General features: G+C 40.9%; 1 protein-coding gene across 1 annotated transcript; it reads left to right on the plus strand.

The window, feature by feature from the left end:
• Window positions 1-8,330: 8,330 nt before the first annotated feature.
• prdm8b (PR domain containing 8b) lies at window positions 8,331-14,290 on the plus strand. Its single transcript, XM_061729888.1, has 4 exons — window positions 8,331-8,606; window positions 11,004-11,228; window positions 11,897-12,128; window positions 12,286-14,290. Exons 2-4 carry the CDS (start codon window positions 11,010-11,012, stop codon window positions 13,521-13,523), a joined length of 1,689 nt encoding a protein of 562 aa, XP_061585872.1. The 5' UTR covers window positions 8,331-8,606; window positions 11,004-11,009; the 3' UTR covers window positions 13,524-14,290.
• The last annotated feature ends 2,910 nt before the right edge of the window (window positions 14,291-17,200 follow it).

Below are 17,200 nucleotides of genomic sequence, written 5' to 3' on the forward strand. Positions count from 1 at the left end.
AATAAGGCCTTGATTCACATATTTCTTTTTAAAATGAGGTCTTTATTCACACTCTGGGAGTGAAACTCATCGAAACTGCTAAGTAGCTAAAATGATAACGTCTAGCCATTCGGCGGCCTAGACTGCAAAGCAGCTGCCACTCATAAAAGCATGTCCCTAATTACGCATTTACATTTGTAGTTTAAGACTATTTTATCTATATATAAAAGTCCCCCCCCCCCCAGTATTCTTGTTGGATGTGAAATCTCTGTCTTATTCTGTGTAAAACAGCACCAGCAGATGACGTGTTGCTGCGTTAACTGTTGGATCGGCGCCTCAGACGTCTTGTTCAGGTCGTTCTTCATCCCTCCAAATTCAACAATATTGGCAGTCCATAAACATTTAAGATTCCTTTTGGAAAACTCTTTCATGGCTTGCTTGACTGAGCACATTTTGTTTATTCAATCAAGCCATATAAGCGCAACACTTCCTCTGTTACCGAAAAGGATTTGAACGACGAATGTAAGCCCTCCCTGAGCTGGCTGCCGGCTGAGTCACTGTCGTGTCGCCGAGCGGCCAGACTGACATTTATTTAGATATACTTGTGAATAAATTAGGCAGCACCTCTCGGACACACAGATGCTCGTTTACCACTTCCAGTTTTCCCTCCTCTGTCTCACACAAGCAGCTTTCACGTTCCTCTTCCACTGTTGCAGGAATTTCTTCCTCGTGCTGCGTTGGTGTCTCCTCACAAACATCCCACACTTCCTCTCTGACTCCTCCTCGGAGTCGTCGCCTCTCTCTTCCTTCTCCTCTTCTGCCCTCCATTGGAAAAGGACTGGAAGGTCTGCGTCGACTCCCACGCTCTGCGTGTCGTCAGCTGCAGCTCCCGATGCGCCTCGGTGCCTCTGGACTGTGTTTAACAAAGAACTCAGCTCTTCAGGTGGGCTCACCTGAAAAGATATCCAGAGCCTGGGGGCCAAAATATCACTTCTACATCAATCATATCCAGCATTTATGGTTTATGGTCAGTTATTTACATCTGAGAACATGCTAAATAAGATTCATTCTTAAATGTCCTCATATTTTTGAGCAGGTTATTAATGCAGCTACTCCTCTGAATGTCATGAAATCCCTCCAAAAATAGAGAACAATGAACTCAAGCTGAATTTTACATCAAATGTATTTATTCTACTGTTGCCAGAATAAAATTGGGTTGATAAGTTTACCGATTCAACATGTTTATCATGGATTTCAGTATTTAAATGTCTAAAAAACATCTTAAATGTTATTTCAATTGTATTTTATTTAAGGAATGTGGGATGCCTGCGATGTGAATAATGTCCAGCTGAATCAGACCCGTGCGTGTACCAGACTGCAGTTCCTGCATAGCCGTCCACTTTCACGACTACCAGCATGAAAGGGGTTAAATCTGTGAGCAAATCCTTCTGAGAAAATGGTTTTATTTGAGTTCATGTTAACGGATAAAACAAACCCACTTCACGTATTTATTTCCTCTAGCATCAGTGCTTGGTGCATGTACTCTGAGATATCCAACACAAAAATAAACATCGGGATGCAAAAAGCTAAAATTATATCAGCACAAACCTATAAAAAGATGATGATTTAAAGGTTCATCAGTTTACATCACATAAAAAATACTTTCTATTAGAAATATAGATTTTTTTTTTTATAATTGTGCTATAATCTGGAACCTGCTTATCAATTATTCTAATAATTTAGTTAAACATCTACAGATCTAACAAATGGGTCGGGCCTTGCGAGCCTTGTAATACCACATCGTCCCAATAGAGGCGCACTTTGCTGGGTCTGACGCCGGCGCCCGACATGTGGGGCTAAAATAAAGATGGCGTGTAGCTGTCGCCGTCCTTAAGAGACAAAGAGAAACTGTATCGACGGCTCTTTTAAAACTAAATAAAATGGAACAAATATCTCTGCAAACATCTGTAGGGGGCCGTTGCAAAGAAAAGAAAAGAAAAATACAAAGTTAAATCTGCGCTTGCTTCTGATGCAGTTCACTAAAAATCATCCAACTAATGAATCCATGCACCTTTTTTATAAGAACCGTTCCTTACCTGGGATTAAAAGCATGACATCAGAGTGAAATAAACCCAAGCTGCTGCGTTAACAGCAGCACGAGCAAGCGGGGTCAGAGCTGCAGCACCAATAATAACGAAGGAATTCAGTCAATTTAAAATTAATCTGTAGAAATGTAAACACAACCACCCCCGTGCCAGGTTTTTACCTCCAAGATGAGACCCACAAACCTCCCTCCCTGTCGTCCCTCGTACACATCTCCACAAGATTCATTCATGGATGTTGGTGCTCCTCTGAGTTCTGGTGTCAAACTCCAGTTCCAGTGTCCACACAGATGGCCAGTGCTTATAAATAAATAAATAAAAAATCCCTACAGTAACAGAAAGATGTGTGTGTGTGTGTGTGTGTGTGTGTGTGTGTGTGCTCGCACAAACCTACTCAATTTGACGTATAAGAGGATGGTGTTTAATTCATCGGTTTTGTTCCAAACAATATCCATCATGTTTGCAGCCGACGACTTGGACATCTGGGTGAATAACTTTGGTCTTCCTCTGATGTGTTTGCCCATCGTAGATCAATGCATCGCCCTCTCGGGCAGCTTCTTTTTCTCTTTTAACTCCTGCAGTACACAAAGCGTGTCTAATATTTGATGAGATGTGGTGACAGGGAGACGCAGCGCTGCCAGTTCCTGTCTGCCGAAACCCCGAAAAAGGGCTCCTATCTTTCATTCTGGTGATGTGCTGAAAGGAAGGGAGGGGACTAAGTTATGAGAATGGTTTTCTTCTTTTAAAGTGAACAGATTAGGGTACCTACCATTTATGAGTTAGATAGAATTGAAAAAACTTAAATTAACAAAGGAATGGACTGAGAAAACATTGAAAATATAGTCTAAAATAAGGAAAAAACTGGGAATCTCAAACTCAGTCTCTCAAGAGTTACCAACGTTATAATAAATCAATTTCAACCATCTAGGACCAACATGGGTTTTAAGAAATGGATGAAAAAGTGGCTGGTGTACTTTGATCAACTACTGTATTTGATGGACCAACACTAAGATCATTTCAACAACTCATTAAAGAATTTGACATATCAGTTCAAGACCATTATAGAAGTGAGACACTATATTCAGAAAAATAAGGAGTGGGAAAATATATTAGGGAACTATCAAATACTATCAAAGGCTCTTAATAAAGTGTGAAGGCGAAAAATTGAAGAAATGAATTATTTCAGGTTTCATACAGCACTGCAATAATAAAGACTTTATAGAATAAAAAAAAAGTGGGAACGTGAACTGAATATAATAATTAGTGAAAACGAATGGGATGAAACCTGCCTGTCTGGTCATAAAGTAACAGTCCAAACTGGAGGGAATTTGACTGGAAGATCAAAAATAGATATTTCAGAACACCAGCTACAACATGTAAATCTGGAACTTCAGAACGATGTTGGAGGGGCTGTGGCCACCGAGGAGACCTCTCACATATATGGGCCTGCCCAAAACTGCAGGTGTACTGGAAAGATATCAAACATATTTTGATGATAAAACTAAAACTGGATCCAAAGTTGTTTATTTTGGGCATCCCTACGGGATATCAAATGGGGCAAAAGAAATCATCTTTATTGATGACACTACTTTTGGTAGCTAAAAAAACAATAACAGTACTATGGTTACAGCCACGGCCGCCCAAGATAAAAACAGTGGCGCCAAAGGGTTAATGAGGTGAGGTTTTTTTTATTCATTTATTTTTATTTTTGTTATTTATATATATATATATATATATATATATATATATATATATATATATATATATATATATATATATATATACACGTTACAGTATGTTGTGTATTTGCTTTGTTGTTATATTTCTTTGAAAAAAATGATAGTTAGTGTGTGTGTGTGTGTGGGGGGGGTCTCAGATTTTTGTTAGAAAATGTTCTGTTGATGCCATATTTAAAAAAAAAAAACGTCATCAGGTTCCACACGGACGGCGACTTAGACATGGTTTGGGTATGGGCCACCTTGTTGATCTCTAAGTAGTTTGTGGAGTTTGAAAACATCATATTGGGGCGTTTTTAGAGAGTGTGGGGGCTGATGGACTCCCGAGACCCAGAAACATCGCCCTACAGATCACATTCAGTTTGTACTAATTCCTAGTTTTGCTTTGGGAGTTTCAGCAGGCTTTATTCACATGAAGTCAGATGTATGCACACTACCGCTCAACTTTCACCAGTGGACATAATACTGTGCTATTTTAAAGAGGGCTACCAGCAACTTTTGATCAGTTTGGTCGATCTGTCTGTCTGTCTGTCTGTCTGTCTGTCTGTCTGTCTGTCTGTCTGTCTGCCTGTCTGTCTGTCTGTCTGTCTGTCTGTCTGTCTGTCTGTCTGTAAGGCAACAGAACTTTGTAGCTATATTTAAGGACAAATCTCCACAGTTAGGGTTAAAAAGCTTGAGATCTTTCTCTTTCAAACTCAGTATGTCAGATGGCAGTGACACGAATGCCTTGTTCCAGCACGTTTCCCCTGAAAACTACCATCTGTGTTGAAAAATGAGGCTGGCAGTTCTGAAGAAAAGTGAGCTGGATGCTTTTGGCGTAAGGTGGGTCGGGGAATAGTGCAGGACAGAGATTTAAAACGATCAAGGAATTTGGATTCAGAGAGTTTTCCCTCTTGCTCTGAGAGGGGGTCCTAAATTAAAAGAGGTCAATGCCCTTAAATGTGATTGATTGTTTTTTTCCTTCACACAAGAGGGTCAAAACAAATAAAATGGTTCAGATTCACTCTTTTGATTTTGGACTATGAAATGAGAAAAACACTTTAATATTCACTACATCTCAGAATCAAAGACATCTGTGTTTATTCACATGTACTTTACGCTCATGAGCGTAAAGTACTCATAAAATAGAAATGTCTTGATTGAGTGTACTTCTATAAACTGTCCTGCAATACACAAATCTTTTCTGTCTTTAGTCATCTTTTATAGTATTTGAGTTGTTTTCATTTTTATTTTCTATTCCATTGAGAACATATTGATGATGCAGATGCCACCTCGTGCATCCGTGAGCGTCTGCCGCTGGATGCTGACAGTTAAGTGCTGGACGATAAGACCACTGATGCAGATCAATCAGAGCAGCTTTTTCAGGAATGCTAGAAAAAAATCTTCTTTCACGTGAAACATGACAAAATAAATGAAAAATAAATCAGATGAGCTACTTCAGAGGGACTTTAACATAGTGTTGAACTCATGACAGAAATGGCTTTAATGGAGGTTGATATCTTTGTCTGCAGTGTCGTCACCGGCTGCAAAAACATTTCCCTCTTTTCTCAGATATGATGGAAATTCTTTGAGTCTCTTGTGATTCCAGATCTCCTGAACGACGACATCATGTGAATGTGGACTGTAGTGAACAATGCAACTGTGTGAAAACACACACACTCACACACTCCTCTCGCCGTCCCTCAGCAGTTCCTCACATATTTAGGTAATGAGATCAGAGTTTAACCTGTTTGTTTCTTGTCTTTCTTGCCTTTAGATTTTAGTGCAGAAATTAAATTTGATATAATATCAAAAACTATTTTTCCCCCGTCTGGTTAAATTAAGTTCTTTGAATTTTATTGATAAATATTTGCAAAGATTTCTTGGAATGAGGAATAAATATCAGGCTGAAGTTTCTCATTTTTGTCTGTATCATTCTGAAACATGTGGAGTAGGAAGATAGTCGACTTGGCGATGAGTTTTGTGCATAAAGACAATTTTAAGGAGCGTTTCTCCAGAGTTGAAGAATGCCCCGGATAGTTGGAGGAAGAAATACTTCTTTTTTTTCTCAAGAACGCTCACGGCGAAGCCAGAAACGTGTAGCTCTCTGCAAACTGTGACAACTGGGTTTGATCCTTGGTGGGTTTGTGCTGTGTGCACATTCACCCTCCACCCAGAATTGTGAGCGCTGCTGATCGCTCAGCCTCCGACGGGATGATTCGGATGATCTGTCCTCAAATTTGTCTTTAATGCACAGTGATTTTCGGCCATCTGTAATAAGAGAGGGAGAAAGGAGGAAAAAATGATTACAGTATTGGAGGATCCAACTTGAGAGAACGTGTCAGAATCGGAGGAAAGTGCAGTTTCAGATCATTTTAGCTTCTGAAATAAAAGACATTATCAAGATTTATTTCTTCGTCATAGTAGGATGAAGAGGAGGAACACAGTCATGTTGTTCCGTCTGCAGGAGTGTGTCTTACAGCCAGAGGTGAGCGCTTTCCTAGCTCTGCAGCAGAAACCAGAGGGACGAAAGATCAGCCGCTTTTTCCAAAGAAACTGCACTTTCTCTTCTCCATTACACTTAAAAATATAGTAGATTATTTGATATCCTGATATTGATATTGCAGAGCCAAGCGACTCCTTTAAGGCCTGTCCTGTGTAGGAGACGCCACAGTGGAGGCTTGTGTTACACATCACGATAAGGCGAATGGTTTACTCGAGAAAACAATTCCTGTGGGCTGCAAAATGTTCCCCACATGGGTTTGTCTGCTGGTTCTGGGGTCCCTGTGTTCGCCCACATGGCTGAATTGGACCTGGTTTATAGGTGGGACCCAACCCGTGAATTTACCAGGCACATGTTACTAAAACTATAATGGACCCACACTATTTGCATCTTTTTTTTATTTAAATAACTTAATAAAACTGAGGTCAACAGAGTCCTTAACACATGAATGAAACTCTTGGAAAGTTGAAGTAGATTTATTCCAAATAATTTAGATATAGGGGTCAAGTTTATAGAGGATAAAGGCCCAAGTTTATGTCTCATTTAGAGCTGTTGAAAAATAGGATAATTTTTTGTCCGAAGTCAGGGAAGTCACACAGGAAATCCTGCAAATTAGCCTTTTCATCCTGAGCATTTATTTCAAAGCATGGTGAACATTATTATTCTTATTATAATTATTAATATTATAATAACATTATTATTTTTACAAATTAAAGAAAAACTTTACACCATTAATTGAAAAAGGTTCTGATCAACTGAATATTGGACGTTGGCATAAAGAAATGTGTTGGTACCTTATCAAGGCAAAGACAAGGTGTTCATACATTTCCTTGATGATATTAATTTGTTTAATTTGCGCCTGCAAAGGATCTTCCTCTGTCAAAAAAATCATTTAATTACTGGTAATCATTCAAAACTAAGAAATAAGAGATGTGCCTTTTTACCTTTCTTTTTATTTTTAATCTATTCTTGTAAATATTATCAACATTGTGATTCAATTTTAGTGTAGTTTATGTAAAAAAAAAATAAAATTCAAAAAAACACACACAGCTGAAACAACTGAATTACTGGTTGCATTATAAATATAAGCACAATACTTTTGTTGTTTCCCTTCCACGAGCGCCTGTGACGTGAATACGTGAAGGGTTAAACATGTTGAGCTCAGCAGGTTTAGTTCAACAATCAGCTGCTCTTTAACACCGCAACATAATCGAAACTTCTCTTCAGTCTGCAGACTTGTGCAAAACTGAAAGTGTTCAATGCGAATTATACTCTGGCGCCCCCTAAATGAACCTGAACACAGTACAGACGGAGGAGGCAGCGGCCGCTGCAGCAGCCGCAGCAGCGGCAGCGGCCGCAGCGGCAGCAGCCGCAGCGGCAGCGGCTCAGATCCACCGCGGGAGTCCAGCCGCTCCGCGCACACAGGCCGCTGCCGCCGCTACCCACGGACACGAAGCACAAGAGATCCGTGTTTAAATCACAGAGGAAGATGGCTTATTTAGAATAAATACATCCAAACACGTCACAGTTAATAAAGAAGCCTGAGAACCAGGGGATAATTGTGGGGTTAAAATGAGGTTTCCATGGCTGCTCTTGTCAACAACAGTAATAATAATAATAATAATAATAATAATAATAATAATAATAATAATAATAATAATAATAATAATAATAATAATAATAATAATAATAATAATAATAATAATAATAATAATAATAGGAGAATAATGAAGATGTTTGACTGTCATCCTGTTGAAGCTGCTCTTTAATCCTTCCCAGCATCCCGCTGCTCAAATGTCACTTTATCCCAGTACAACCAGCAACTATTGTGATGTGAATTACAATAATAATTGAAGCTGGTGAGAGGGCTCTTTATCCCTCCGCGCGTCCGTAAATCGCATCAAATGACAGTCGGCCAGGGAAGAGTTAAAGGGAGGAGACGGAGAGTGACACGCCTCATTGGGTAGATTATGTGGCGCAAACAAAAAGTGTGTGTCTGCGTGCCAGCGAGCCAGAGCAGCGGGCCCCATCCTCCCCATCTGCGCGCCTCCGTCTCACTCTCATCTCCTCCATCCCGCGGCAGACCCGTCTCTCTCCCGCTGCAGGAGGGGGGCATGTGCATGTGCTGACAGCTCGGGCCAGACCGGGAGCGCGTCTCCATCACCTCCGCCGCCGCCATCTCGCCCCGCTGCCCGCTTTCGGAGCTGTTTTTTTGCTTGTATTTGCATCTTTGTGGGGTTGCGTTTGGAGTCGCAGCATCGCTCTCAAACTGATTGTGGATTATTGCTCGTCCTGACCGACTGAAAGGTAGGTCCGTGCAACGAAAGCGCGCGTGGTTCGGGGAGTTTTAGGGGCACGCGTCCTGGAATAAAGACAAAAAGCTCGGCTGGTGTTGCAGCGCTGCAGCTGCGCTGGTTTTGGGGCACTTTAGTGCTTTAACAGATGGCTTAAGCAGCCCCCCCACCCGCAGCAGGGCGGCTGCTTTCCTCCACTTTATGGACATCAAGCTCTTTATCTGGTTTTTCCTTCCTGGAGCTCGGCCAGATACGCTTCAGTTTGGTATGTTACTCCTTCAGTGGGTCTCCGCGGAGTCGGTTCATCTTCAACACAAGGTTTTAGAGCAAATGATTCGGGTCCGGAGTCCAGCGCGAAAGCCGCGCTGTGCGCAAAACCTCTTGGGAAGAAATTAAAATCCAAATTCTTCTGTTTTATAAAAGGAGCTTTCACTAATAATTATACGAGATATTTTAAACATAATATACTTTATTTTTACTATTGAAAAATAATGATAAAATAAACCAGATTAGACATTTTTCTGCGTGCGTCCCCTCTCCGTGCGTCCAGCCACGAATCATCCGATCGTAACTCATCCATCCCCAGGATTTACTATTTTCCTAGTTTTTCTGCTCTTACTTCAGGTTTGATCTATTTTAACTTTTAAACCAGTGACTGCAGCAATTTAGCATGTTTCCAAATAAAATAAAGCACCTGAAAAAGCTGCCCAGGCTGCAGAACTCAGCTGCGGAGCAGAAACACAACAGCGGAGTCGTTTTATGACTTTCCGATGTGGAGTCGGTGATCTGTGGCGCCGTTTCAGCGATTTGGGAAGGACTTTTTAGGATTTAATATACACCAAGACTAGATTATTATTAAATTACTCAGTTTCCACTATTGTACCCATGCATCAGGTGTACTCCCAGCTGTATTTAACGCGTGGAGACGGAGGGGAGCGCAGAGCGGGCGAGGGGGGTGAAGAGGCCCACGTTGTGGGGTTAGGACGGAGAAAAGACATCATTAACTGGTCGTGCTGCTTTAATGACAGTCTCGGAGGGGAAAGTGGTGGATTATGGTAATGAAGTGACATACGCTGCAGTTGTAGAGGAAGAGGAGGTTGGCTGACAGGAATCAGCGACTCTGACGGTCCTCTTGAAAGCCACTGGACACGCTCCTTCCAGCGGACCGCGGACCCCTGATCTCTCTTTATTCCTGGACAAAGAAAGATGCTTTCGGGGTTTTCTCCTCTCGATTTAAGACTCCTCGCTTAATTTCCAAATAACTGAATGAAGGCTTAAAATAGCTGAATAATATTTTACTACCAATAATAGCCTAATAACATTTTAAAGCACAGACGGGATTTTTCTTTTTAGTTGAGGAGTATGCAGCCACTTTATTGAATATTAATTGTTAGAAAATTAAGCAATGTTATTATTAATATTAAAGGAATCTTTTGTGGGGAAAATTTAGTATTGTGTGCCTTATCGTGACAATATCTGCATATATCTACAAGCCTACAGTCCAGTAGGCTTTAAATGCTTTAAAATTGTTTTTAAATGCAAGTTTAATTAATACATACTTGAAATATAAAGGGAAGGAGCGCTCGACTTTAATCAGCCAGTTTAAATCAGAGTTAAAAGAAAAAGTGGGGGTTTCTCTAAATATTGATAATTGTAATGGCAATTTTTTGCTTTAATTATAAAACAAACCTTATTTTCAATAGAATAAATGGCTGTTGTAAAAAATATGTGTACACACATATATTTATATATATACATATATATATGTATATATATATATATATATATATATATATATATATATATATATATATATATATATATATATATATATATATATATATATATATATAATATGCTTTATTTTATAATAAATCTTGTTGACAATATAAAAAAGGTTATGTCTCTTATAGGCTACAGTAAAAAAGAAAACATGTATATTCTTGAAAAATACTAAATTGAATAATTTTGTAAGTATTTCACATTTAATAATGCACGTATTGTTATATTTGTATCGTTTTCATATGTAATCTATTTCTATATATTCTATATTTTGCATGCTACGGGCTACATATTAGTAATAATGAGCGCTCGTCATCATCTTGCTGTATGCCATCCTGAACTTATTTGGAGGTTTGAATAAATTAAAGCCTCGCAGAAAGAAAAAACCGCAACCCTGAACGTCGCTCACGACAGCTGCTTTAGTCCGTCTAGGAAGAGATTTATTTCCTTTCCGCGGGAACGGAGGAGGGTAAATAATCCATTAAACAAGCAGCCAGTCTCACATTCACGAGACGGTTCCTGAAGATTAAAGAAAGTGAATACAAAAAAAAAATAAAGGAATCAGCCAGGATGCTTTTGTGGTCAGGTGCTGCGTTCACTGACCTCCGTGCGTGTTCCGTGTGTCCAGGCTGCCATGGAGGAGTCCGGTTCCCAGAAGTTGGCGTGGGACGGGGACGCGAAGGCGGTGCAGCAGTGTCTCACGGACATCTTCACCAGCGTGTACACGACGTGCGACATCCCGGAGAACGCCATCTTCGGGCCGTGCGTGCTGAGCCACACGTCGCTGTACGACAGCATCGCCTTCGTCGCGCTCAAGGCCACGGACAAGCGCACGGCACCCTACATCTTCAGGGTAAACACAGCTCTGTTATTGGTCCTTCTTCTTCTTCTTTAACATAAATAAATAAATAAATATATATATATATATATATATATATATATATATATATATATATATATATATATATATATATATATATATATATATATATATATATATATATATATATATATATATATATATTTCTATATTTTTATATTTCTATAACTGGCATGCAGCACCTATGTCTGACTGGACCCTATGGGATTTCTTGCTTGTGTTGTTCTCTCAGATATAAGTCGCTTCGGATAAAAGCTAAATGACAGTAGTAGTAGCAGTATTAGTAGTGGTAGTAGTAGTAGTAGTAGTAGTAGTAGTAGTAGTAGTAGTAACAAACCTCCAACATTTCTAATTAACTCAGGTCCCTTTACTGCTGCTCAGGTTACAGACAAATAAAGATGATTTTCACTAGTTGATTGATATCCTCATCAAACAACACATTAGCTGAGTCAATAGCCCTTTTCTGAAGTCAATTTAGTGTTAAAAACCTGTCTTCAGATCATGAAGAACGGGTCTAAAATGCATATTTGGTTTGTTATTGTGCAGAAATTATATTTCTTTAGAGTATTAGCCTTTAAATTCTCCCGAAGGCTGCTGGCGGCTGGTTTCCGTTGAACTAATGACCCCAAATGTCCGTCCAGGTGGACACCTCGGCGGCCAACAGCACCTCGGAGGGCCTGATGTGGCTGCGGCTGGTCCAGTCGGCCCGGGACCGAGAGGAGCAGAACCTGGAGGCCTATGTGAAGAATGGCCAACTCTTCTACCGCTCGCTACGCCGCATCGAGAAGGACGAGGAGCTGCTGGTGTGGTATGGCAAGGACCTGATCGACCTGCTGCTGCTCAACTCCAGCAGAGCGCCGCCCAAGGGCAAAGGTGAGCCAATCGAACCCCAGTCCTCGAACCCGGAACCGTTTTATCCCTGTAAATGTTGTCATTCATCCTTTCATCCTATCTTTTTATAATTTGTTGCACATGTCGCCCATCTCCAGATGTTTGTTAGATTGTAACCTCCTGTTTCCCCTCATTCCAGGGTCGTCCCACTACGTCTGCCCCGACTGCAGCCAGCGGTTCCAGTTCGAGTTCCCCTTCCTGGCGCACCTCCGTTTCCGTTGCACCAAGAGACTGCAGAGCATCGCCGGCGGCGACGAGGAGCCGGGCAAAGACGGGGGCAGCGAGCGGCCGAGCACCCCCCCACCCAGGTCCAGCCCCAAGCACGGCCGCTCCGACGGATTCGGCAGCACGCAGGACAGCAACAAGCCCGCCACGGACTTTCACAACCTGGCCAGGGACCTGGAGAACAACCGGACCAGCCCGCCGAGCGACAAGGAGGCTGAGGTCTGCAGCGAGAGCTCCAGGAAGAGGAAGTTCTCGGAGGAGAGGGAGTGCCGAGGACCCGGCCTCGTACCGTCCAAGTCCAAGGACGAGCTCGCCACGTCTGCTCAGAACTACAGGGGGGCCTACGGCCTGGAGGAGAACCAGCGGTCCTTCTCGCCGCCGGGCCCGACAGAACCTCCACAGGCCAAGCGCAGCGCCTTCACGGAGGTCAAGAAGTCGCCTCAGAACCTCAAACACCACGGTGGTGGCAAGAACCTGCAGAACGCTGAAAATAAGGACGGCGGCCGCCCCGGCGGCAACCCCCCGGACAAGCCCCTCAGCATCCGGCAGGTGCTGTCGGAGACGCAGCCGCCCCAGCCCTCGCCCATGGGCAGCGCCTTCACCTCTGTCGGCCAGCCAGGGGGCGGCGAGAGGAAGAGTGCCTTCAGCCAGCCGTCTCGGTCCTTCTCGCAGATCTCGCCGCTGGTGATGCCGCCGAAGCTGCTGGACTGCCACCCGGCGGTGGGCGACACCATCTCCTCCAGCAGACTCTACCAGGCCGACCACCTTGCCGCCAAGCTGCAGGGGGCGGAGCTGGGTGCCAACTGCCCCGTGCCGGGCGGCATGGGGAAGCAGAACCCCTTCGTGTACGCCACCACATTCTGGCCAAAGAACACGGGCGCCATCCAGCTGCAGATGCCGTCGGCGCTGACACTGCTGCCGCCCTCCTTCACCTCGCTCTGCCTGCCGGCGCAGAACTGGTGCGCCAAGTGCAACGCCTCCTTCCGCATGACCTCGGACCTGGTTTACCACATGCGCTCGCACCACAAAAAGGAGTTCGCCATGGAGCCGCTGGTCAAGCGACGGCGCGAGGAGAAGCTCAAGTGCCCCATATGCAACGAGTCCTTCCGGGAGCGGCACCACCTGTCACGTCACATGACCTCCCACAACTGACTCTTATGGACTGGCGCAGCAGCGACGCACCGGGAATCCGCCCGGACCTGAAATCTCCAGCCGGACGCACGCCACCTAAAAACACAAAAACACCCCTTGCACCTTTTTTCACTTTGGACATATTCTTGAAAGTCCTGTCTGTTTGCTTTCTCTCCTCTGTAAAAACATCCAAACAAAGTCACGTTTCGAGTGTGTCTAAATGCATTTTGACTTAAAAAAAAAATGAATCTATTTATTAAGCACTTAAACATTTTGCGAATAAGGGATGATTTAAATATGTGTAAATGTACAGTAAGTTGTATTTTATATCATACAAATGCAAATATTGAGACGAGTTACCAATGTTGTCACACATGATGGTTTACAACCAGCGAGTTCTGTTTTTTTTTTTGTTTGTTTGTTGTTTTTTTTTCACGTCTTCAGTGAATATGGACACAAATTGGGGATATAATGTCAGACTATATTTGAGAGTGCATGTGATATTAAATGAAATTAATTTAAGATGCAGTCTATACATGACAATGTAAACAATTTGTTTTACTTGAAATTCAAAGTGTAATATTTTGTGTCAGTGGGGAATAGTTTCGGTGTTTCTTCCTTTTTGCGGAAATTTACTACTCGATAGTTTATCTAATCATGTTGAATGCATTGACAATAAAATAGCTTTATTTTCAACTGTGGCCTTCCTGGATTATTTAAAAAAAAAAGAAACTAAAACTAAAATATGAAACTCTTCTATTTGTGCTTTTTGAATTTATCAGCTAAGACCAACACTTTTTTTTAACTAATATGAAATATAAACATAAATAAGTGTCATATCCTTTCAAACTTTTTAAGATAATTTTGATGCTTCAAATACATTTTGGATATTTGATCATTTTAGTCTTTTAGTCTAAAATAAATGACCACCAAAAAAAGGGAAAAATTGAATTTTATATATATGCATGAAAAAAGTGAATTATTTGGCTCTAGTATGATTTTTCTTGTTATTATAGATTATAGATAATTTCATTTAAGTGTCCTCATAAAACTGAGCACTAGATTTCTTTTTATCAAAATTTTCAATATTATGTTCAGAGTCTTGACAATTATTAGTATAATGGCTTTAGGTTAAAGTATCAGAGAAGGAAAATAACACATGGGAGGTTTTATTAAATATGAATCACATTAAACCGATATTTTTACACTGAGAAATATATTTATGACTTGTTTTTTATACACATTTCATTTCTTTTTAAAGATACATGTTCATGGGTTTTTTCAGTTTTTTTCAACGATCATAAACATTTAAGACACAAGCAAAATACAAATTATTCAACTAATCGTACTCTATTTTCCTGGCACAAAGCTCCTCTGTTTCACGGGAAATTGCAGCTCACGTGTAGAAGCTCCTAACAGTTACTAACGTGGAGAAGCTTTTCATAACAAAATTACACTAAACGTGTACGTTTTTACGTAAACAAAACGCACGCAGTCAAAGATATGGCTTCGTACTTGAATCAACAATCATCCAATCCGAATGAGGATGTTAATTTATGATTAAAATAAAGAATAAACAAGCCGGTGGTCGCTTTCAAACAGAAAACCTGCTGCAGATGCGGAAAATGGTCTAATGGCGCCACCAAGTGGTTAAAAGTAAAAACTACAGGACAGAAACCACTGAGGGACTTTCAATTTTGTAATTTAAAACCACAGTTGAAAATATTATCATGTAAAAATGATAATAATAAAAAATAATAATAATTTGAAAACAATTTTAAACCCCAGTTAATCAATTCCAGGCTTCTGTAGTATAAAATACTGTTGTTTCAATAAACAAGGGAGACTGTTCATTCTTAAACATGTTGTGTGACTTGATCTATGAAAACTGAAGTGCAAAGTGAATTTAAAAGAATATATAGGAGGACGATTTTTTAGTTTTATTTGAAGTGTTAATTATATATGTATTATTATAGGATTTCATTATTGGGTTAAGTTATCTGCATAGCTTTCAGTATCGATGGATATGTCTACATTGTTTTCCAAAGTTTTAAGCCACAGAGATAAGAAATCGCGACACAATGCGATTTCTCAGTCCCGCTCACACTTAAGGATCCGACCGAGTCCGTGCGCGCGAAACTTTTACGCACCGGATGGAGCCGCGGATTCTGTCCAGTCGTTCCGGATTCGGCCGACGGGGAAGATGAAGCCGACTTCATTGAAGAGAAAGATGCTTCCCATGACATGTAAGCACATATATATGAAAATGTTTATTATTGTTTGTTTTTTTAATTGGAGAACAAGGAAGGAAAACATACCACTAAAGAAAGATCACACAAATACGCATCATTATTACATTTTTGTACTGAACACTTTTAACATTGTGTAACTTCCTCTGTCTGCGGTGATGATGATGATGATGATGATGATGATGATGATGATGATGATGATGATGATGATGATGATGAGAAGGAAGAGAACTAGAGGTATCCTGCTCCTCTGAGGCATCCTGCACCTAGGCTGGGGGAGAGAGAGGGGGATAGGGAGAGAAGGAGGGAAACGGAGAGGGAGAGGGAGAGGGAGGGAAAAGTGTGGCCTCCAGGAAACAAGCGCTTCAGGACAGAGACACTGTCAGGTGATGCTCCGCCCAAAAGAAGGCCAGGTGTGCAGCCACCTCTTTCCGACTCTGTGGACAGTCCTACTCCACCTGAACCGATGTACTCTGACCGGGTTTGTTTTGATTACAAATAAAACCGAAGAAAAATAAAATGATTGCTGCAGGCAATAACAGATCAAATGTCAGATGCTGAAACGCATCATTGGGATTACAATGAACGGTGCAGCTGCCAAAGACCTGAGATGTTTGGCATGGAAACTGTGTTTTTCATCTGCCACAAGGTCATGTCACTGAAGCAAGATAGAAAACAAAAGTTCCACTTTGGCAAATAGTAATTAGTTATTATCTTAATGGTCATATAGTGTTTTTTGGCTATTTGTGCCATTATTTATCTATTTATTCCTGACTGCATATTAATTTAATTAAAAAATATAAAAACATTTATTTATGTGCACTAAAAACGAGTATTTGTTTATTTAATTTTGTTGTTTAATGCACTTTTTTATGAATGAACATGGTATTTGTGCCCTTAAACTTGTCTGGCAAGCTTGGAGATGTGATTGCACTTCTATTTAATTTAGTTTTATTTTGATATACGCGTATTTTGGCAAACTGTGCACGATGTCCATGTTGTTTATGTTTTAAAAAATGAGTGTATCTAAAAAACTGAACAAAATATAACAATGCGATATCTGGGATATCTAGAAAATTATAAAAATAAATTTGGGGTAGTTTTCTGCATTTTTTTAGTCATTTAATTATTTAGTATGGACACATAACGTAAGGATTATTACAATTTGGCTTATAAGGATTGTATTGATGTATAGCACGTTAAAATACTCCAAAAATGGCTACAGCATGTAAAAAAAGTAAAGATGTGCTTTGTTGTTCTGTGGAAGGTCATAACGGGTTAAACCCCATCGAGGAGAAGCACAAACTAGTCTCGCCACTCAGCAACCTCACATGCTGAGTTCTGGGAGGTTATTTGCTTATCCAGTGACATCCGTCTATTTCCTTTAGTAAAGAGGAAGTTTTTGATCTCTCCCTGTTATAAAAACAACTCTTTTGGGTTTTTTCTTCG

This window comes from Cololabis saira, chromosome 9, assembly GCF_033807715.1.
Source record: "Cololabis saira isolate AMF1-May2022 chromosome 9, fColSai1.1, whole genome shotgun sequence".
In the NCBI taxonomy this organism is placed as follows: domain Eukaryota; kingdom Metazoa; phylum Chordata; class Actinopteri; order Beloniformes; family Belonidae; genus Cololabis; species Cololabis saira.

Coding starts and splice junctions, on each gene's coding strand:
- prdm8b (XM_061729888.1), top strand. CDS start 11,010: ATGGAGGAGTCCGGTTCCCAGAAGTTGGCGTGGGACGGGGACGCGAAG. Junction 11,229..11,896: donor CGGCACCCTACATCTTCAGG/GTAAACACAGCT, acceptor ATGTCCGTCCAG/GTGGACACCTCGGCGGCCAA. Junction 12,129..12,285: donor AGCGCCGCCCAAGGGCAAAG/GTGAGCCAATCG, acceptor CCCTCATTCCAG/GGTCGTCCCACTACGTCTGC.